We start from the raw sequence: 22,941 nt of genomic DNA on the forward strand, positions 1-22,941 counted from the left end.
GTTGTATACTTACAGTCATGATGAAAATAATTGAACTCCAACAACTTAAGACTTTGTTTTAATACATTTATTGAAAATAGTGACAACTGATCCAGAAGACGGAAACACAGTTTAGAACTGGATGACCTGGCCCTGTGAAAGAAGACAAGATTTTGTTGAGGGAAGTGACACAACATACGTGACACAACATACATCATCCAAATGTAAGTAAACACTGATTGCCGTCAGAAATTCCTGTAAATTTGTCAGGATTATGAATCTTTACAAAGTGAGTGTCAGTGCAGTGGCTATTTCTTCATGATGCAAAAGCCCTACTAAGCATTAAAAATACAATTTAGGAACTTTTCACTCTCCTAAAAGCTGCTATTTTGAGTGAAATGTGCTGCTCTATTTAAGTAGGTATGACAATAACCCTTCTGACATAATATTGTTAATGTGAATTTATAACAAGTCAGATGTCAAATAGCATGATAGTATTATTTCAGAGAACAAAAAAAACACTGTCTGCCATTATTTGTTGCCAATCGTTAGATTACGATCAACATGTTTACCATTATTAGCACACGTAAAGCTGTGTTGGCAGTTGGTTGAGTAATTCGGGGGGATACTCTGAATATATATGTAGTTTTGAAATAGGACGATGCAATCCAGTAATCCAGTGCAAGTTTTAATATAAAACTAATATTGTGAAAAAACAAAACCAATGACGCATACCTTTCTCTTCTTGTCACCACCCAACTCGAAGTGCTTGCATCTCTTGATGGCCAGCATTCTCTTGGATCTGCAGTTGGGCTCCACACACTCCAGCCTCAACACGATTTTCTTTGTAGTCTTAGCCTGTTATGGTAAGTATAAGTATATGTAAATACTTACAACTTGCAGTTCTCCCACAACTTAAGGCATGTCAGGCCACACTGAACAAAAGCTACATTTATGGTACCTTTTTACGGAAAATAGGCTTGGTCTGGCCACCGTAACCACTCTGCTTTCTGTCGTATCTCCTCTTACCTGCAAAAACATTTGCACATTAGCTGCAAAGTAATTTATACACATACAGAAAATAGACCCACTCAGACAACAGGCTGCTTACCCTGGGCGTAGAGGGAGTCCTTTCCCTTCTTGTACTGGGTAACTTTGTGGGGTTGGTGCTTCTTGCACTTCTTGCAGTACGTCCTGCGGGTCTTCGGGACGTTCACCTGAACAATACAGAATAACAAACCATGTGTTTATCCTTGAGAACAGAGCTCCTAAAGAAACACATGACATTGGCCCGGATGCGGAATCATCTGCCACCAGCATTAGCCTCAATAGCAACTGAGACGAGCGAGTTTCAACTATGGTTGAACACAAACGGTTCGATTTCAATAACACTATAGTTGACGGTGTTACAATCACGAGGTGTCAGAATCCAAGATAATTTTAGTTAAGCTCCGTGTTATTTCCACTGTCTTCATATAAAACACGGGTAGCTCACTTAAGCTAACAGGCTAACGCCATCTTTGAGCACATTCAGGACTGTCTGTGCCTAAATGTGTCAAATTACAGTGTAAGCATATATAAAAAAATTGTATGGTTCCCTATTGCGTTTAATGTGTCGTTAAGAAAAGGCCGGTTCCTGGTGAGACTCGAATAAGCAGCGACATTTCGCCACCAAACACATCAGGCATCGTTGTTGACTTGTTAAAAGCGTAAAATACATGTAACGTGGATAATACACACATCCACATGTGTGGTTAAACATTTAGAACAGATGTGGTTTCACTGTGTGGAAAAACAGCTTCTTAATCGTAAAGATTGACATAGATTCAGAAAAAGTGTAGCCGTGCAGGAAATTCATACCATGGCGGCGGCCCCGATGCAGAGTGAAAGAGAGAGCCCTGAACCGGAAGCCCCTCTTAAAGTCGCCTTCGGCTGCACATCGACTCTTTTCCTCGTGTCTGACCCCTAGCGGTTAAAAGTATAAAATTAGAAGATATCGAGTATAAAATAAAAATAAAATGAGCTATGTATGTAGTATTTAGCGAATGCATTTAGCGACTTTACAATTACTGCAAATGTAATGATTTTGAACCATGTTTGTTCACAATCATCAAATTAGCAGTAGACTAAATACGAAATTACACTCAAACAACAGTGTTAATATCACACAAATTGTTGTTTCTTTGTTTTTTTTAATCTGAATCTTTGCTGGATCACCACTAAAACCTGCTATTTTCTCATAGTCCATAATTTTCATCCCCTGAATCATTTTTTTTTATCACCATCTGTTTGTTTTTTCTACATTTTGAGTGATGTTTTCTCACAGGCAGACAAAGAAACAAAAACACAACATGCTGCATGTCAGGGGGTTAAAATAAAAAGTAAGAGCCTAGTATCTGAATATGGTCCTAGTGTGTGAATGTTTTAGTCTTCTTCCACTCCCCACCACAACTGTCCAGAGAGCTGATATGAAAATGAGCAGGAAGAAAAAGGGGAAGTATGCAGAGTCGATTCCTCTCTGTGGGTGAGTTCAAGCTTCTTGCATCACAGACAAACACAGTTAATGGAAGACGAGCGAGTGAGTTAAAGGTTTTCTGCCATCGCTACATCTGCACTCGTTTGTCAGCTTCACTTCATTCTCTGGGTAAGTGACATGGTTCTCTAAATTTAGTCCTGTACGGGGACAAAAGCAGTGAGGAGTACTCCTTTTTTGCAGATTTGTGCTGCACCTAAAGCCAACAGTATTCGCTTTGAATATAAATGTGTCCTCACCACAAAAGTACAAATAGTGACAGCATTACCTGCTAAAAAAAACTGTGGCTGAACTCTGCGTTACGTTTTCTCAAACTCCCTCCAAACATAGACACATTCTTCTTATCTGTCAGGAAACAAGAGCATCCTATAACCAATTTCTCTTGAATCGACATGTTTGTGTTTCCTTGTCATACAACAGATATCACACTTTTCATCATTCAGATGGTTTCCCATCAAACAACATATTTTTATTACTGACACAGTCGACTGTGTGATGATACTTTTGACTTTTGAGTTGCTTGAAAGTAGTTTGTTCAGAGGTCCCAAACCAGCGGCCCGTGGGCCACGTGCGGCACCCCAATCAATTTGATGCGGCCCTGCCACTTAATACTAAGTTATAATAAGTTCATTTTGCATCATAAAGATTTTTATATTGTGAACTTTTTAATGGTTTCATATCAAAGCAAACCCTTTTATTTTGAAATCATGTGAAATACTGATGCGTAGTGTTTGCTCATTGTGTGAATTGTTGGGTTTCTCTGCTCTCCATGATGTTGTTGATGCACAGTGCCAGACATTAGCTTTTTAGCTAATGTCCCCTTTTGATGTTGTCTTACATTTTCTATTTAATAATTTTCTAGTGATGCCTTCTCTTTTGGCATATTTCTACTTTTAACTACTGCCTTATGTCTTAGTTACATATTTAACCATGTACTTACTTTATTTTTATGTCATTTTTTTACTTTATTCCATTTCCATATTAGTTTATATTGCAGTATCTTATGGTACTTATTTTAGCTTAGTTTTTAACTCCAGTGTGTCCTCAGTGTGAGGGTGGGAGTGATTCTTTTTTTAATATGTGAAGCACTTTGTGCTACATTTGTTGATTCATTAACATATTTGTTAATGAATCAACAATCATCATCTCTTGACTTTTTTTTTCACTTGACCGGCCCCCTACTGACCAAACCAGACCCTCAGTGGCCCCCAGGTCATTTGAGTTTGAGACCCTTGATTTTGAGCATGTTTCATTAGATTTCATGGGGGATCAATGCAGTCTGAGGAATTTCACAACCACAAAACCTTTACAAGCAACTGAAAAGAGATAAGCTCCAGTATGAATTAAAAAAACAACAACAACTTGTCACTGCAAAGTGTTGAGTGTTTTTAAAAGTCCTTGAATGGGTTTGCACCTCAGTACATGTCACACCTCTTATTAGAGGTGTTGTTGTAGAGTTGTTTAGTCCCCCCAGGGCACTGGAGGTCTGCCGATCAGCTTCTCCTTGTCGTTCTTAAAACAAGACAAAAAAAAAAAAAAAAAGGAGAGGTGACCGAGCCTTCTTAGTGCTCAGGACCCAAACTGGAAACATTTAAATCTCACTTTTACTGCTTGGCTTTTTACCCAGCATGAGAACTGTGTGGCCTCTGCCTGTCTCTTAGTGTATTTTAGTCAGCACCTTATTTTTTTTAATGTGCTACATATACATATATATATATATATATATATATATATATATATGTATAAATAAAGTGGACAGGATTGGATGTTGTTGTGCTGCGCTGAAGTAAAGGGAATTTCTGCAGAATCTAAAAAAAGGGACTTGCAAATATAGGGAAACACCACAGGGCCATGTTACAAACACAGGCTAACATACGTAGGATAGTGAAAATGTGAGGTTGAAGTGCTGTTGTGAACTTGGTTTCTTCTCCCCCCCCCCTTCACATTGCAGTTCAACACTGATGCAACTTCCCCATCGGTTTGTCTGTGTCAGCCACCGTGAGTCAACTCCCTCCAAAAAAGAATAATGGGTGCCGTGAAATTTGGACAAACATATGGCACCAACCGATCAGAGACACAGATAATAGTGGGATAGTGAAACGGCGTGTAGGTTATTAAACGCCACGGTGTGAGAAACCACCGGGTTGCAACAAATGAGGAATGAGTAAACAATGTTTCACAGAATAGGGAACGCGGCTGTGTGTTTTAGTGATGGCACGAACTAAACCTTGTGCAGGTATAATCACTGTGGTGAAGAGTCGTCACACTCCTGGTTAGCAGGTAGTGACAGAAGCCTGCCATTTAAATGTGACACAAGGAAGTGCTCAAAGAGCCGAAAATAGGCCGAGGTGAAGCACAAAACACATCACTCAGAGATCAGCGCACTCACTGACTGTGAGCATTCAGCTGTGTGATAAGGGTGAGTTTCCGTATCTGATAATCTCTGTTTGAGCTGGTAACGCTGCGGTGCCATGGCTTACTTCCTTTACTGTGACTCTGTTTTGTTTTAAAAGAGTGTGTCTCCAGAGCACAGCTTAGTGCGTTTGCTTGAGAGAAAGATGGCTAACACGTTCCTTTATACCGTGGTGACAATTTAGTAATAATTTCATAATAGGAAAGTCATTGTGGGTATCAGATAGATAGGCACGTCGGGGCCTCCTGCTTGACCATGAGTGTGATTCTACCCATGGTCATTTTCTGGTGTGAGCAAATATAAGTATTGAATCTGAATAAGATATTCTGACATCTAGGTCTGATAGTTTACCCAATTACACCAGGGAGTTAATAAAGTATTCCGATTCTAATGATATTAAGATAATACCATCATGTTTCTATAGCAATCACCAAGTAATTGCCAGAAGTACAAATTCTTTGTTACTGTACCTAAGTACAAAAATCATGTATCTGTACTTTGTTATATTTCTAGCAACTGTTACTCCACTGCATTTCCTCTAACTAATCTTTGCTACTCGTTACTACCAAATAAAATCAGAAGAAGAAGAGTTGGAGCTGCTTTACACTATAGTTTTGTCATTAACCTGTTCAACATGCGGGTAAGTTGCACCTTTTTTAATACTTTTACTTCTAAAACTTAAGGACATTTTATATCAGAAAATGAGCTCTGATACTTAAGTACAGTAAATGTCATATACTTAAAGACTTGTACTTAAGTAATATTATATAAAAAAGGTGACAACTTCTACCAAAGTCATTTTCTGGTAAGATACGTGTACTTAAGTATCCCTTTAAGGTACTTTATACAAGACTGTTAATAGCTCAGCACTGAGTGAGTGGAATGAAAAATGTGAGTGGAGAGTGATGGCGATAAGGGAGGATGAATTTCAACTACTTCTAATTCTCACTACACTATCAAGTTATTACCTGGACATTAGAAGTATGATTATTATGTCCTTATTACAAGACTATTACATAATTATTATCAAGCTGGAATTGTGTTTGAAATTAGACACCAAAAGATGATTAATGCTTTTGTATAATGTGTGGTTGAGCTCCATGAATGTTTTCTATACTAAATGTTCAAACTCCACTGTTTCACGATTCTTGCGAAACCTTTTCCTGGTACTTTTCTTTCTGCACTGCCACATCATTTGAAATTAAATTAGTATACTATACTCTCGTCAGCTGACATCGTTATACACAGAAGCCCTGTCTCGTTTGAGAGGTGTAAGTTTTATTCACGAGATGGTGGTTTCCAGAACCTGAAAACCACATAAGAAAAAAAAAGGAGAAGAAGAGAGGCGTATTTATCTTATAATGCAGGTAAAATGTAACATATATATATCCTGTATGTGGTAGAGAAAGGAAGCCATGTAATGTGATGGTGATATTATTTGGTCATTTTATCATGATTTTGTTATATTTAATGTACTGGAACAACAGCCCAGATATAATACTTGCATTAAGTGGAAGAATCATGCCAAACCAGCATATAAGGAAAACATATGCAGACTTCTGTCCACTTTTGTCTTTCAAAACTTTCCCAGGAAGCAAACTGAACACTTGAGTCACCAAGAAAATGACCAGAATACAATAGCTGAGAGAAAGAAATGAGCTACTTGGGAAACTTTTTGAAACAGAGGATGTTACTGGCATAGAAATTAGAGTTCTCACATTTCTCTGAGTTTATGCAAACAATATCTGATCATGTGCTGATATCTGCTCACGCTCAAACCTCTCCTGATCTATAGTCTCACCTCTACAGAGGGTAGGTATTAACTTAACTCTGCTAAAATACCTACTAGGAAATTAATAATTAAGTGTGTGGTGCAGCACAGCTCAATGCTGCCTTGTGTCCCTGTTCTCAACTCAGCAGGAGGGGATTTATCTGTTTATGTGTAAATGTTGATCTGCCGCAAAGATAAGAGTCCATGTTGTGCTGCTATTGCTCCACAGACGGATTCCTTGTTCCTCGTTCCAGTTGTGACTGAATGATGTCAGACATTGTCCTGGAAGAGAGCTTCATTAAACGATCCCAGCAGAAGAAGAAGACGTCCCCTTTGAACTACAAGGAGAGGTGGTTCATTCTCACCCAGGAGAAAATCTCCTATTATGATTTTGATCCCGACAAAGGGGTACGTACACGGAAGTGCGAAGGATTCCCCGATTCGAACAGCAACACTTTTTTTTACTGACTGTTTCCTCATCTGTTAAGCAGAAGCGAAAAGGCTTGCGAGGATTTGTTGACCTTGAAAAGGTCAAGTGTGTGGAAACGGTCCAGCCGGAGCCCAACGGTCCACCTGAGCGTGTCTATGCTTTCCAGGTAGATATTTCTGTAAATTCACTTCAGATGTCATGAAAAACACAGACAAGTCAATCTGCACTGACGTAAATTCAAACGAGAATCAACAATCACACTATCAATGAACTGGAATTTATATTCCATATTTGACACTTTGTCCATCTCCATTCAACCGCGACTCAAAAAACTTTTTTGTGAAAATCTTTTGTTAAGAAGTGAAACCTTCTCTCATACTCAAATGAACCAGGGACTTTCAGAAAATACAGGTGTATATATATCAGAATCAGAAACACTGTCTGGGTTTTGTTGTAGAATATTTACGTAAAACTATAAAAAAGAGAAGAAGAAGAATTATATACAATAGAAATATTTACACCACTTGTTAAGAAGAAACTGTAAATAAATACCAATACACAATATAAATTGTAGATGCAACAGTTGGAACATCAGTTAAAAATAAGTGAATTAAAATGATAAATCAACTGAGATTTAACCTACTCTGTATATATAAGAGTGAATACTGATATGAACAGTATGTACAACAAACACTAACTTTCCTGTTTTCTTCCTTCTTCATCTTCGCTGCAGATTGTTTATGATGAAGGACCTTTGTACGTCTTCGCAAAGAACGATGATATTCGAGCTCAGTGGATAAATAAGCTGAAAGAAAGTAAGAGCCTGCATTTATTTTTATTTTTTCAAACACAACAATGAAAAAAAGACGAGGAAAGAAAGACATGGGGAAATTGTAATAAATAAATAAAACACAGACTCAAACTTTAAATCTTTGTGGGGCAGTAAAAATAGCAGGCAGAAGTATGAACTTTCTGAGGCCGATCCCCCTTTACTTATTTATGTTGAATAATAAACTATTTTGTTTTATATGAGTACTCAGTACATCCCACAATCTATGTCGTGTATTTAATTAAAGAAAATAATACATGCACCCAACAAGGAACAGGAACAAGCAATGAATGGTCCGACGTTCATGTTACTCCTACGACAAAAACTTCTACATCATCATATTTCCATGCCGTATGTATCCATCACAACATAACACAACTTAACCATGCCGTGTAAGGCGAGACGGTGGAAACACGCCATTAGAGTTCAGTTCTGGGCCCCCCTCGACTATGGACCAGGGACAATTGACCCTTTGTCCCCCCTGTATGAATGGATCATTTAGATTTACATAGTAGGCTTGTGCTGTGTTTATGTATCCGAGATCCAATCACCTGATTCCTGCGAAACAGGAGTTGCATAGCTATGCAAAGTCCTATGTTGGTTTCAAAAAATGTCCTTGTGTGTGTGTGTGTGTGTGTGTGTGTGTGTGTGTGCACAGTGGTTCGCTTCAACAAGGATCTGATGCAAAAATACCACCCTTGCTTCTGGGTTGACGGGTTGTGGCTGTGCTGCCAGCAGGAAGTTAAACAAGCAATGGGTTGCAAAGTGCTGGACAGAAAGAATGGTGAGAAAGAGCAAATTCATTTTGTTCTTTATCTGCAAACACTAAGAATAAAAACATTTCAATAAAATGTGTTATTATTTATAGGTTTTATGTCTAAACCATCTCGGCTAAGGTTATCCAGGAAACCTCTGCCTCCGACCCCAACAGAGGTACAAACCCCTGTCCCTTACACTGTTCTTCACCTGCTACAGACACTTTAATCTGTAAATACACTGTTGTGGTTTTAGGAGAATCCTCCACAGCCCCCCGAGCCTCCTGCTCCTCCTGCGAGCATGACGGTCATCGCACAGTACCCCTACTCGCCCATGACGGAGCAAGACCTGGAGTTAAGGAAGGACGAGGAGTACACCATCCTCGAGAAGTCTGACACAAACTGGTGGAGAGCCCGAGACAAATATGGGTGAGATGAAAAAGAAAGCGCAACAGTTTGAACCGTTTTCTGTAAACGATGTACTGTGATATAAAATGTACTTAAGTTTTTTTTAGAAGCATTGTCTGGAGTTGTGGGTTCAATTCCTGGCTCTGCTAGTCTATATGTGTCCTTGAGCAAGACACTTAACCCCATGTTGAAGCAATCTAGAAAAGCTCTATAGAAAGACAGACTGTTCCTAACTCCTCTTCTTCTGATTTTATTTGGTGGTAACGAGTGGAGTAAAAGTACACAATTAATTTAGGAAATGCAGTGGAGTAAAAGTAAAAGTTGCTAGAAATACAATTAGCAAAGTGTTTGTGAATTTTCTACTTAAGTACAGTAACTTTGTAAGTATTTGTAGTATTTGTTACATTACAACACTGCCTTTACTTTAATTTATCATGTTACTTCTTCTGTTGTGCCAGGTAAACAAGAGCATAAAAACAGTGCATTGTTTGAGTAAAACATCATAAAATACGAATAAGAAGAAGTTTAATTTGTATTTGTATGTACACAAGCAAAAAAAAATAGCACTGTGTGTTGTTTTCTTTTGCAGCAAAGAAGGATACATACCGAGTAATTATGTTGCGAAAGTAGAAAATGGGCTGGAAAGATTTGAGTGAGTAACTATTCTGTCTTCCATGTGTGATTTCCTTACACCTTTGTAAATGTACACTTTATATATTAAAACATTTCCCTCATGATTCATTTTTCGATTGCTTGAACAAAGGCTGTCAAAAAGAAGGGCAAGAATAATCTTTTATATGTTTTATTTTCACAGCTGGTATAGCATGAATATGAACCGTAGCCAGGCAGAAAAGCTGTTAAAGACTGAGGTATATTTTAATAATTTATCAACTTTATTAACTTATTAAAGTTTATTAAAAAATATATACAATGTATATATGCTGATGTTTTCTCCCATTCTCAGAACAAAGATGGAGGCTTCTTGATACGGGATTCAAGCAAAGCCGGGAAATACACTGTGTCCTTGTTCAGTAAAGGCTGCGGGTGAGTGATGCATCAGTTTCATCCAGAGCCTCCGCTCACGTGTGTCTAAACAAGAACTGTTAACTGTAATGAAAGCGGAAACTCTTTGCAACAAAGGGGGGGATGTAAATCTCCCATGCAAATCTTGGACTAATGTTCCTGCAGACGCTTTCCATTGCAAAATTCTGAAGCCTGAACTAAAATAACTTATGGATAACACTGAGGATGATATCGTCTACTGTTGTATAAATGATAGATTTGTGTGTTGATGAAAAAGCTGTTGACTGAATCTACCTTTACCTTGTTTTCTCTCTCCTCAGGGAAACAAGTGGAAGTTGCAGGCATTACAACATCTGCACCACGCCACAGGGTCAATTCTATCTGGCGGAGAAGCATCTCTTCAACACCATCCCAGAACTCATCAACTACCACCAACACAACTCAGCAGGTTAATGCTGTTTAAAAAAAAACTGTGCTGAACCCACAGATCTGTGCCACAGGTGCACCCATGGTAATGTACCATGGGAATAATACACAACTCCTTATATGGACATCCTGGGCGTGTGTGTTTATAGGTCACAGATTCAGACTTTAAAACATTTGTTTTTTTCATCTTCTTATGTGGTTGTTGAGTCAAAGTTGAGTCACAGTTTTTCCTTTTCTTTTTGATCACGAGCCAAGTGAACTTTGAACCGTGACATATTTCCAAATTTCACAAATTCAATCCAATTTTAAACATCCTGAGTACATTTTGCTCAGGTGTGTTTATATAGTTGGTGAAAATGTAAAAAAAAATTAATCAGATTGCTGAAAATGTATATGCATATAAGACACAAAATTGCACATAGACTCTGTATATAGTGTGTGTTTAAACACAGTAATGGAAAAAAAGTAACCAAAATGATCTGTGTTCTAAGGGTTAATAAATGTATTAGACCACCACCCAAAGCCACAGCTGCCCTAAATTAAAATTTCTGTAATTGTTAATACACCAGTATGTAGAAGCTCTTTAACCAAAAAGATATTTTTAATACTAAAATATAATTATTATAGGTATGTACTATGTAAAAAAAACAGGGAAAAAAATAATAAAGCCCATTATTATTATTTCTTGGATTAATATGTCAAATTATAGCTATTTACCTGTATTCCTGTAACAGAAAAAATAGTTCTAGTGATTGAATGTTTTGTTTATTATTCATGTCTGACTTTTCCAGCAACTGCCAGATGGGCTGGTCTGAGTAATTCAGAACCTTCTGCTCTACTGCGATTTTCACAAACAATCTCTGGGGGGTTTTACAGAGAACAGTCTAAAAAAAAAAAAAAAGAGTGTCTATATCTAGTGAGCAGGAGTTATCTGTGTGTGAAAAAATGCCTTGTTGATGCCAGAGGTCATCAGAGAAACTGATAAAAAGACAACAGCAACTCACAGTGGAAACTCAAATTAAACACTTTCTCAAACCAAAGTATACAGAAGACCATCTCTGAACACTTTATTATGTTTATTATGAATGATAAATCAAACTAACAAAACAATCAATCGAAGTCCTGCATAATGACAATAAAACTAAAATGTAAAAATTTAAATAAAAACTTGCAGCAGCAGCCAGGAAATGCTCACTCATTTAATTACATGTTAAGACAAGATTAGATTTTGCTGAGGCAATTTCCTTTCACAAGAATGACTCAGTTTGGAGGAAGGAAACACACAATATATGAACTGTGAATAGAGATATTAATATGTATCTATCACAAAATGTGGGTTGTAAAATTGTGTATGTCGTTTATGGCACTCACTAGGCATGGTGAGCAGGCTGAAATATATCGTATCTAACCGTAAGCGGCCTCCATCAACGGCCGGGCTCGGCTACGGTGAGTAGTGGTTCATTAACACTTTTTTATCATTTATATGGTAAATTAACGGAATTGTTTGATTCTTTCTTACGCTCATTTATGTAGATGCCGCAGGTATAAAAAGTTCTACTCCGTGCTCTTATCTTTGCTGCAGGTATGTGGGAGATCGATCCACGCGACCTGACCTTCATCAGAGAGCTGGGCACCGGTCAGTTTGGAGTGGTCAAGTACGGCAAGTGGCAGGGGAAGCACGACGTGGCCATTAAGATGATAAAAGAGGGCTCCATGTCTGAGGATGACTTCATCGAGGAGGCCAGAATCATGATGTGAGCAAAAAAAACCTCCAGCCAAAATGGTGTCTTCCATTTGGAGACGCACTGGCAGGAAAAGCCCAGGTGGTACCGATCACATGAATGATGTCAGGAAAGTGGAATGTTACCTAAAATTCACTCATCTTCTACTGTGTTATCCTCCTCATGAGGCTCCCAGTGAGACGCTGGTGTCAAGCCCAGCTGGCATAGGGACACAGGGACACATATAGAGACATCATCCACTCTCACGGTCAATTTAGAGTGCCCAATTTTCCTAAATCCCCAAATCTTCTTTTTTTTTGTACTGCCAGAGGAAAGCGGAGAGAACCCGTAGAACCAACCTAAAATTGAGGGAGCTGAATGGAACTCAGCCATCACTTATTTGAATATTTAAATCTGTGATTTCCCCTGTGTCAAAATGGCTCCGTTTTTTTTTTAAGAGGTGGAAACCGATGTGTCACACTGAAAAGTCCACAGGTTCTGTAACTTCTGTGAGGAAAAACCAACCCATAATACTTTAAAACGTCCTTCTCCTTTTCGCCTAAACCAGGAAACTCCGCCATGAGAACTTGGTCCAGCTGTACGGCGTCTGCACCGAGCAGAGACCCATTTACATAGTGACCGAGTACCTGTCCAACGGCTGCTTGCTGTCATATCTCAGGGAGGGACTGAAGCACCCGACAGCCGTGCAGCTCCTGGAGATGTGCAAAGACGTCTCTGAGGGCATGGCCTATCTGGAGTCACAGCAGTACATCCACAGAGACCTGGTGAGAGACAAAGATCCTAAATAAGGTTCTCCCTGCGTTCCTGCATCATGCTCTGTCAAAATACACCCAGTTTGTTTGTTTTGTTCTCAGGCTGCCAGGAACTGTTTGGTGGACGGTAATGGTACAATCAAAGTGACTGACTTTGGACTCTCAAGGTAAAATACTTCATAAGAAGTAGTTCACATGTCTGTACTTTACTTTGTAATTTATATCTCTAGCAACATTTACTTATACTCCAATACATTTCCACTAACTATCTTTGTTACTCCTTACTACCAAATAAAATCAGAAGAAGAAGAGTCTGTATTTATATAGAGCTTTTCTCGTCTTGAGTTAAATGTATTTGCTCAAAGACACACATAGGCTAGCAGAGCCAGGAATTAAACCCACAACCTTCCAGTTGAAAGACAACTCACCCTACCACTGAGCCACCATGGCTCAATCCTAATCCTCTTCACTTTTTTAATACATTTTGCTTTTACTTCTAAAACATAAGTAAAATGTATTTTATGTCAAAAAATGACTTTCGATACTTGATAGTACAGTAAACGTCATATACTTTACTTAAGACCTTTACTTAAGTAATATTATAAAAAATGACTTCTACCAAAGTCACTCAGGTATCCCTTTAAGGTACTTTATACAAAACTGCTTATGCTGCTATGTTATTATTAAAGCACACAGTGAAAAGTTCTATAGAAGTTAAGTTTACTTACTTACTTACTTACTCACAAAGGTACATTAAATGTAAACATAAATACAGGACATAGACAGGTCATGTGAAAACACATCAAGAGGGAGAGATAAATAAAACAAAACAAGACAAATTAAAACACAACCAAACACAAGCAAGAAAAAGAAAACCAAATAAATCAAACAACCTTATAAATAAAAGGAAATACTAATCAATAATTATTTTGATTAGTATTTCCAGTTGTGTCAGGTCTTATGTAACACATACATCAACTTAAACATAAAAAAGCTCAGCTTGATCCAACCATAGTAATGTAATACCCACATAAACAGTGCATGCTTTTACTTTTAATCTTTTAAAGATCAACACATCCTCTGCACTTTTGTTTTTACTTCACATGAGCTGTTTCCACACTGTGGTACTTGTACCTTTCACAGTTGTAAGTAAGTAAAGGATATCCATCTCCTGCCTTTTTAGATACGTCTTAGACGACGAGTACATGAGCTCGGCGGGTTCCAAGTTCCCTGTTCGCTGGTCCCCTCCGGAGGTCCTGCTCTACTGCAGATTCAGCAGCAAGTCTGACATCTGGGCCTACGGTGAGTTAGATGTCCTCGGCTGGGTCACGTGTGGTCAGCTATAAGTGTGATCTATAGTTACATGTCCTCGTGAACAGTGTGGTAATGTAACAAAGTTTTACTCCACTACATTCCCTCAAACTATCTTTGTTACTCGTTACTACCAACTAAAATCAGAAGAAGAAGAGTTGGTTATAGCCTGTATTTACAGAGCTTTTCTAGTGTGTCTTGGAGTGTCTTGATCAAGGACACATAGATGAGCAGAGCGAGGAATTGAACCCAAAACCATCCAGCTAAAAGACCACTGAGCTGCCATGGCTCAATCAAATGTCATATACTTTAGTAATATTATAAAAAAGTGTGACTTCAACTTCTACCTAAGTCATTTTCTGGTAAGATACTACTTTATACTTTATATGACAAATTCACTGTCAACACATTCATTTTCTGTATGACTGTGTAGGAGTTCTGATGTGGGAGGTGTACACTATGGGGCAGCTTCCATATGAGCGCCTAAACAACACTGAAATCGTGGATCAGTTGTCCCGCGGTCAGCGCCTCTACCGCCCTCAGCTGGCCAATGAAAAGGTTTACAGCATCATGTCGAGCTGTTGGACTGAGGTGAGTCAATTTTACATTGGGTTATTGGTTAATGGAGAACCAAGGGACCTTTAGTTAAGTATTTACAAACAATCTGATCTCCACTTGTCACTGTTTTACTTTTCCACTTTACTATTCGTGTGACATACAGTCTTAAGTGATTCTGTGAGATCAGGGCTCACAAACTCAAAGCAGTTGGGGTCACTGAACGTCTAGTCTACAAAGTAGGGGTCGAAAAATGTGACATTTCGATACAGGTTAGTGTTATGATCTTACAATTATATCATAATGTTTCATCATGATTATTGCAAATTAATATTATTTCATACAAATGTAGTGTTTGTTTAGACATGTTCACAATAAACACAAGGCAATCGGAGACGGCAGACTCTATCGGCCAATAGCTGTAACAGACTCTGTGTGCAACGTTAGAGCATCTGACTCCAGAACTGAAGTTTGTGTGTTTGAATCCAGGTCAAGGTCAAAATTCTTGGGAAACATGTGACTATATCATAAATTCTAACAACCCTCTGTCGACCTCTGTTTCTCGTATTTCAAGAAAGTGCGGAAGCACACAGAGCCACTAAAAACAATACTTGTCTCCCACTCCGTGGGGTGAACTATCTATGACATTTATGTCAAATTTTGGGCGACATACTAACCGATGACTTTTTTTGTCAAATTTTGGAAGACATGCTAAAGTATGACTTTTTTTCCCATTTTGGACGAAAAACTAAACTATAATTTTTTTGTCAAATTTTGGGCAACACACTAACCTATGACTTTTTTGTCAAATTTTGGAAGACATACTATACTATGACTTTTTTGAGCGATTTTGGACGACATACTATACTATGACATTTTTTGTCACATTTTGGACGACATACTATACTATCACTTTGTTGAGTCATTTTGGACGACATACTATACTATGACTTTTTTAGGTGATTTTGGACGACATACAATACTATGACTTTTTTGTCACATTTTGGACGACATACTATACTATGACATTTTTGACTCATTTTGGAAGACATACTATACTATGACATTTTTGACTGATTTTGGACGACATACTATACTATGACATTTTTGACTGATTTTGGACGACATACTATACTATGACTTTTTGAGTCATTTTGGACGACATTGTGACTATACTATGAAGTTTTTGACTGATTTTGGACGACATACTATACTATGACTTTTTGAGTCATTTTGGACGACATACTATATTATGAAGTTTTTGACTCATTTGGGACGACATTCTATACTATGACATTTTTGACTGATTTTGGACGACATACTATACTATGACATTTTTGACTAATTTTGGACGACATACTATACTATGACATTTTTTGTCACATTTTGGACGACATACTATATATACTATCACTTTTTTGAGTAATTTTGGACGACAAACTATACTATGACTTTTTTAGGTGATTTTGGACGACATACTATACTATGACTTTTTTGACTCATTTTGGACGACATACTATACTATGACATTTTTGACTGATTTTGGACGACATACTATACTATGACGTTTTTGACTCATTTTGGACGACATACTATACTATGACTTTTTTGTCACATTTTGGACGACATACTATTCTATGACTTTTTTGAGTCATTTTGGACGACATACTATACTATGACATTTTTGACTAATTTTGGACGACATACTATATACTATGACATTTTTGACAGATTTTGGACGACATACTATACTATGACATTTTTGACTGATTTTGGACGACATAATATACTATGACTTTTTTGACTCATTTTGGACGACATACAATACTATGACTTTTTTGTCACATTTTGGACGACATACTATTCTATGACATTTTTGACTAATTTTGGACGACATACTATACTATGACATTTTTGACTGATTTTGGACGACATACTATACTATGACATTTTTGATTGATTTTGGACGACATACTATACTATGACTTTTTTGACTCATTTTGGACGACATACTATACTATGACGTTTTTGACTCATTTTGGACGACATACTATACTATGACTTTTTTGTCAAATTTTGGACGACATACTATACTATAACTTTTTTGAGTCATTTTGGACGACATACTATACTATGACATTTTTGACTGATTTTGGACGAAATACTATACTATGACTTTTTGAGTCATTTTGGACGACATACTATACTATGAAGTTTTTGACTCATTTGGGACGACATACTATACTATGACATTTTTGACTGTTTTTGGACGACCTACTATACTATGACATTTTTGACTCATTTTGGACGACATTCTATACTATGACATTTTTCACAGATTTTGGACGACATACTATACTATGACATTTTTGACTAATTTTGGACGACATACTATACTATGACATTTTTGACTGATTTTGGACGACATACTATACTATGACTTTTTTGTCACATTTTGGACGACATACTATTCTATGACATTTTTGACTGATTTTGGACGACATACTATACTATGACATTTTTGACTGATTTTGGACGACATACTATACTATGACTTTTTTGTCACATTTTGGACGACATACTATACTATGAAGTTTTTGACTCATTTGGGACGACATTCTATACTATGACATTTTTGACTCATTTTGGACGACATACTATACTATGACATTTTTTACTGATTTTGGACGACATACTATACTATGACTTTTTGAGTCATTTTTGACGACATACTATACTATGAAGTTTTTGACTCATTTGGGACGACATTCTATACTATGACATTTTTCACTGATTTTGGACGACATACTATACTATGACATTTTTTACTAATTTTGGACGACATACTATACTATGACATTTTTTGTCACATTTTGGACGACATACTATACTATCACTTTTTTGAGTCATTTTGGACGACATACTATACTATGACTTTTTTAGGTGATTTTGGACGACATACAATACTATGACTTTTTTGTCACATTTTGGACGACATACTATTCTATGACTTTTTTGAGTCATTTTGGACGACATACTATACTATGACGTTTTTGACTAATTTTGGACGACATACTATACTATGACATTTTTGACTGATTTTGGACGACATACTATACTATGACATTTTTGACTGATTTTGGACGACATACTATACTATGACTTTTTTGACTAATTTTGGACCACATTACTATACTATGACATTTATGACTCATTTTGGACGACATACTATACTATGACATTTTTGACTGATTTTGGACGACATACTATACTATGACTTTTTTGACTCATTTTGGACGACATACTATACTATGACGTTTTTGACTCATTTTGGACGACATACTATACTATGACTTTTTTGTCACATTTTGGACGACATACTATTCTATGACTTTTTTGAGTCATTTTGGACGACATACTATACTATGACATTTTTGACTAATTTTGGACGACATACTATACTACGACTTTTTTGAGTCATTTTGGACGACATACTATACTATGACATTGTTTACTCATTTTGGACGACATACTATACTATGACATTGTTTACTCATTTTGGACGACTTACTATACTATGACATTTTTGATTGATTTTGGACGACATACTATACTATGACATTTTTGACTGATTTTTGACGACATACTATACTATGACTTTTTTGTCACATTTTGGACGACATACTATACTATGACTTTTTTGAGTCATTTTGGACGACATACTATACTATGAAGTTTTTGACTGATTTTGGACGACATACTATACTATGATATTTTTGACTCATTTTGGACGACATACTATACTATGAAATTTTTGACTGATTTTGGACGACATACTATACTATGACATTTTTGACTGATTTTGGACGACATACTATACTATGACATTTTTGACTAATTTTGGACGACATACTATACTATGACTTTTTGGAGCGATTTTGGACGACATACTATACTATGACTTTTGTAGGTGATTTTGGACGACATACTATACTATGACTTTTTTGTCACATTTTGGACGACATACTATACTATGACATTTTTTACTCATTTGGGACGACATTCTATACTATGACATTTTTGACTCATTTTGGACGACATACTATACTATGACATTTTTTGTCACCTTTTGGACGACATACTATACTATGACTTTTTTGAGTCATTTTGGACGACATACTATACTATGACTTTTTTTGGTGATTTTGGACAACATACTATACTACGACATTTTTGACTCATTTTGGACGACATACTATACTATCACTTTTTTGAGTCATTTTGGACGACATACTATACTATGACTTTTTTAGGTGATTTTGGACGACATACAATACTATGACTTTTTTGTCACATTTTGGACGACATACTATTCTATGACTTTTTTGAGTCATTTTGGACGACATACTATACTATGACGTTTTTGACTAATTTTGGACGACATACTATACTATGACATTTTTGACTGATTTTGGACGACATACTATACTATGACATTTTTGACTGATTTTGGACGACATACTATACTATGACTTTTTTGACTAATTTTGGACCACATTACTATACTATGACATTTATGACTCATTTTGGACGACATACTATACTATGACATTTTTGACTGATTTTGGACGACATACTATACTATGACTTTTTTGACTCATTTTGGACGACATACTATACTATGACGTTTTTGACTAATTTTGGACGACATACTATACTATGACTTTTTTGTCACATTTTGGACGACATACTATTCTATGACTTTTTTGAGTCATTTTGGACGACATACTATACTATGACATTTTTGACTAATTTTGGACGACATACTATACTACGACTTTTTTGAGTCATTTTGGACGACATACTATACTATGACATTGTTTACTCATTTTGGACGACATACTATACTATGACATTGTTTACTCATTTTGGACGACATACTATACTATGACATTTTTGACTGATTTTTGACGACATACTATACTATGACTTTTTTGTCACATTTTTGACGACATACTATACTATGACTTTTTTGTCACATTTTGGACGACATACTATACTATGACTTTTTTGAGTCATTTTGGACGACATACTATACTATGAAGTTTTTGACTGATTTTGGACGACATACTATACTATGATATTTTTGACTCATTTTGGACGACATACTATACTATGAAATTTTTGACTGATTTTGGACGACATACTATACTATGACATTTTTGACTGATTTTGGACGACATACTATACTATGACATTTTTGACTAATTTTGGACGACATACTATACTATGACTTTTTGGAGCGATTTTGCACGACATACTATACTATGACTTTTGTAGGTGATTTTGGACGACATACTATACTATGACTTTTTTGTCACATTTTGGACGACATACTATACTATGACATTTTTTACTCATTTGGGACGACATTCTATACTATGACATTTTTGACTCATTTTGGACGACATACTATACTATGACATTTTTTGTCACCTTTTGGACGACATACTATACTATGACTTTTTTGAGTCATTTTGGACGACATACTATACTATGAAGTTTTTGACTCATTTGGGACGACATTCTATACTATGACATTTTTGACTCATTTTGGACGACATACTATACTATGACATTTTTTACTGATTTTGGACGACATACTATACTATGACTTTTTGAGTCATTTTTGACGACATACTATACTATGACTTTTTTTGGTGATTTTGGACAACATACTATACTACGACATTTTTGACTGATTTTGGACGACATACTATACTATGACTTTTTTGTCACATTTTGGACGACATACTATACTATGACTTTTTTGTCACATTTTGGACGACATACTATACTACGACTTTTTTGAGTATTTTTGGACGACATACTATACTATGACATTGTTTACTCATTTTGGACGACATACTATACTATGACATTTTTGACTGATTTTGGACGACATACTATACTATGACATTGTTTACTCATTTTGGACGACATACTATACTATGACATTTTTGATTGATTTTGAACGACATACTATACTATGACATTTTTGACTGATTTTTGACGACATACTATAATATGACTTTTTCGTCACATTTTGGACGACATACTATACTATCACTTTTTTGAGTCATTTTGGACGACATACTATACTATGACTTTTTTAGGTGATTTTGGACGACATACAATACTATGACATTTTAGACTGATTTTGGACGACATACTATACTATGACATTTTTGACTGATTTTGGACGACATACTATACTATGACGTTTTTGACTCATTTTGGACGACATACTATACTATGACTTTTTTGTCACATCTTGGACGACATACTATAATATGACATTGTTTACTCATTTTGGACGACATACTATACTATGACATTTTTGATTGATTTTGGACGACATACTATACTATGACATTTTTGACTCATTTTGGACGACATACTATACTATGACATTCTTGAGTGATTTTGGACGACATACTATACTATGACATTTTTTACTAATTTTGGACGACATACTATACTATGACATTTTTTGTCACCTTTTGGACGACATACTATACTATGACTTTTTTGAGTCATTTTGGACGACATACTATACTATGACTTTTTTTGGTGATTTTGGACAACATACTATACTACGACATTTTTGTCACATTTTGGACGACATACTATACTACGACTTTTTTGAGTCATTTTGGACGACATACTATACTATGACATTGTTTACTCATTTTGGACGACATACTATACTATGACATTGTTTACTCATTTTGGACGACATACTATACTATGACATTTTTGATTGATTTTGGACGACATACTATACTATGACATTTTTGACTGATTTTTGACGACATACTATACTATGACTTTTTTGTCACATTTTGGACGACATACTATACTATGACTTTTTTGAGTCATTTTGGACGACATACTATACTATGACTTTTTTGACTCATTTTGGACAACATACTATACTATGAAGTTTTTGACTGATTTTGGACGACATACTATACTATGATATTTTTGACTCATTTTGGACGACATACTATACTATGACTTTTTTGACTCATTTTGGACAACATACTATACTATGACATTTTTGACTGATTTTGGACGACATACTATACTATGACATTTTTGACTCATTTTGGACGACATACTATACTATGACTTTTTTAGGTGATTTTGGACGACATACAATACTATGACTTTTTTGTCACATTTTGGACGACATACTATACTATGACTTTTTTGAGTAATTATGGACGACATACTATACTATGACTATTTTAGGTGATTTTGGACGACATACTATACTATGACTTTTTTGACTCATTTTGGACGACATACTATACTATGAAGTTTTTGACTCATTTTGGACGACATACTATACTATGACATTTTTGACTGATTTTGGACGACATACTATACTATGACATTTTTGACTCATTTTGGACGACATACTATACTAGGACGTTTTTGACTGATTTTGGACGACAGACTATACTATGAAGTTTTTGACTCATTTGGGACGACATTCTATACTATGACATTTTTCACTGATTTTGGACGACATACTATACTATGACATTTTTGACTAATTTTGGACGACATACTATACTATGAAATTTTTTGACTCATTTTGGACGACATACAATACTATGACTTTTTTGTCACATTTTGGACGACATACTATTCTATGACATTTTTGACTAATTTTGGACGACATACTATACTATGACATTTTTGACTGATTTTGGACGACATACTATACTGTGACTTTTTTGTCACATTTTGGATGACATACTATACTATGACATTTTTGACTCATTTTGGACGACATACTATACTATGACTTTTTTGTCACATTTTGGACGACATACTATACTATGAAGTTTTTGACTCATTTGGGACGACATTCTATACTATGACATTTTTGACTGATTTTGGACGACATACTATACTATGACATTTTTTACTAATTTTGGAC

At 36.1% G+C, this 22,941-nt stretch overlaps 2 protein-coding genes across 3 annotated transcripts in view; one reads left to right on the forward strand and one right to left on the reverse strand.

Annotated features, from left to right (window-relative positions):
- Window positions 1-54: 54 nt before the first annotated feature.
- On the reverse strand, window positions 55-1,968 carry rpl36a (ribosomal protein L36A). The gene is made up of 5 exons (XM_058650099.1): window positions 1,840-1,968; window positions 1,091-1,196; window positions 941-1,008; window positions 715-837; window positions 55-132 (listed from the first exon to the last, which is right to left on the reverse strand). The coding sequence occupies exons 1-5, from the start codon at window positions 1,840-1,842 to the stop codon at window positions 112-114; spliced, it is 321 nt and encodes a 106-aa protein (XP_058506082.1). The 5' UTR covers window positions 1,843-1,968; the 3' UTR covers window positions 55-111.
- A 513-nt stretch (window positions 1,969-2,481) lies between these two features.
- btk (Bruton agammaglobulinemia tyrosine kinase) overlaps window positions 2,482-22,941 on the forward strand; it is a 30,598-nt gene continuing 10,138 nt past the window's right edge. Inside the window, exons 1-17 of one of the 2 annotated variants that reach the window (XM_058648996.1) lie at window positions 2,482-2,623; window positions 6,926-7,104; window positions 7,188-7,292; window positions 7,860-7,941; window positions 8,614-8,739; window positions 8,824-8,888; window positions 8,967-9,139; window positions 9,708-9,770; window positions 9,933-9,987; window positions 10,083-10,162; window positions 10,462-10,589; window positions 11,942-12,013; window positions 12,150-12,321; window positions 12,857-13,073; window positions 13,164-13,228; window positions 14,245-14,363; window positions 14,806-14,963. In XM_058648996.1, the coding sequence (XP_058504979.1) occupies window positions 6,961-7,104; window positions 7,188-7,292; window positions 7,860-7,941; window positions 8,614-8,739; window positions 8,824-8,888; window positions 8,967-9,139; window positions 9,708-9,770; window positions 9,933-9,987; window positions 10,083-10,162; window positions 10,462-10,589; window positions 11,942-12,013; window positions 12,150-12,321; window positions 12,857-13,073; window positions 13,164-13,228; window positions 14,245-14,363; window positions 14,806-14,963 (1,824 nt within the window). In that variant the 5' untranslated portion in view covers window positions 2,482-2,623; window positions 6,926-6,960. Of the gene's footprint in view, window positions 2,624-4,826; window positions 4,932-6,925; window positions 7,105-7,187; window positions 7,293-7,859; window positions 7,942-8,613; window positions 8,740-8,823; window positions 8,889-8,966; window positions 9,140-9,707; window positions 9,771-9,932; window positions 9,988-10,082; window positions 10,163-10,461; window positions 10,590-11,941; window positions 12,014-12,149; window positions 12,322-12,856; window positions 13,074-13,163; window positions 13,229-14,244; window positions 14,364-14,805; window positions 14,964-22,941 lie in introns of those variants that run through there. The other variant, XM_058648997.1, reaches the window with a different exon arrangement.

Source organism: Solea solea, chromosome 14, assembly GCF_958295425.1.
Source record: "Solea solea chromosome 14, fSolSol10.1, whole genome shotgun sequence".
NCBI lineage: Eukaryota > Metazoa > Chordata > Actinopteri > Pleuronectiformes > Soleidae > Solea > Solea solea.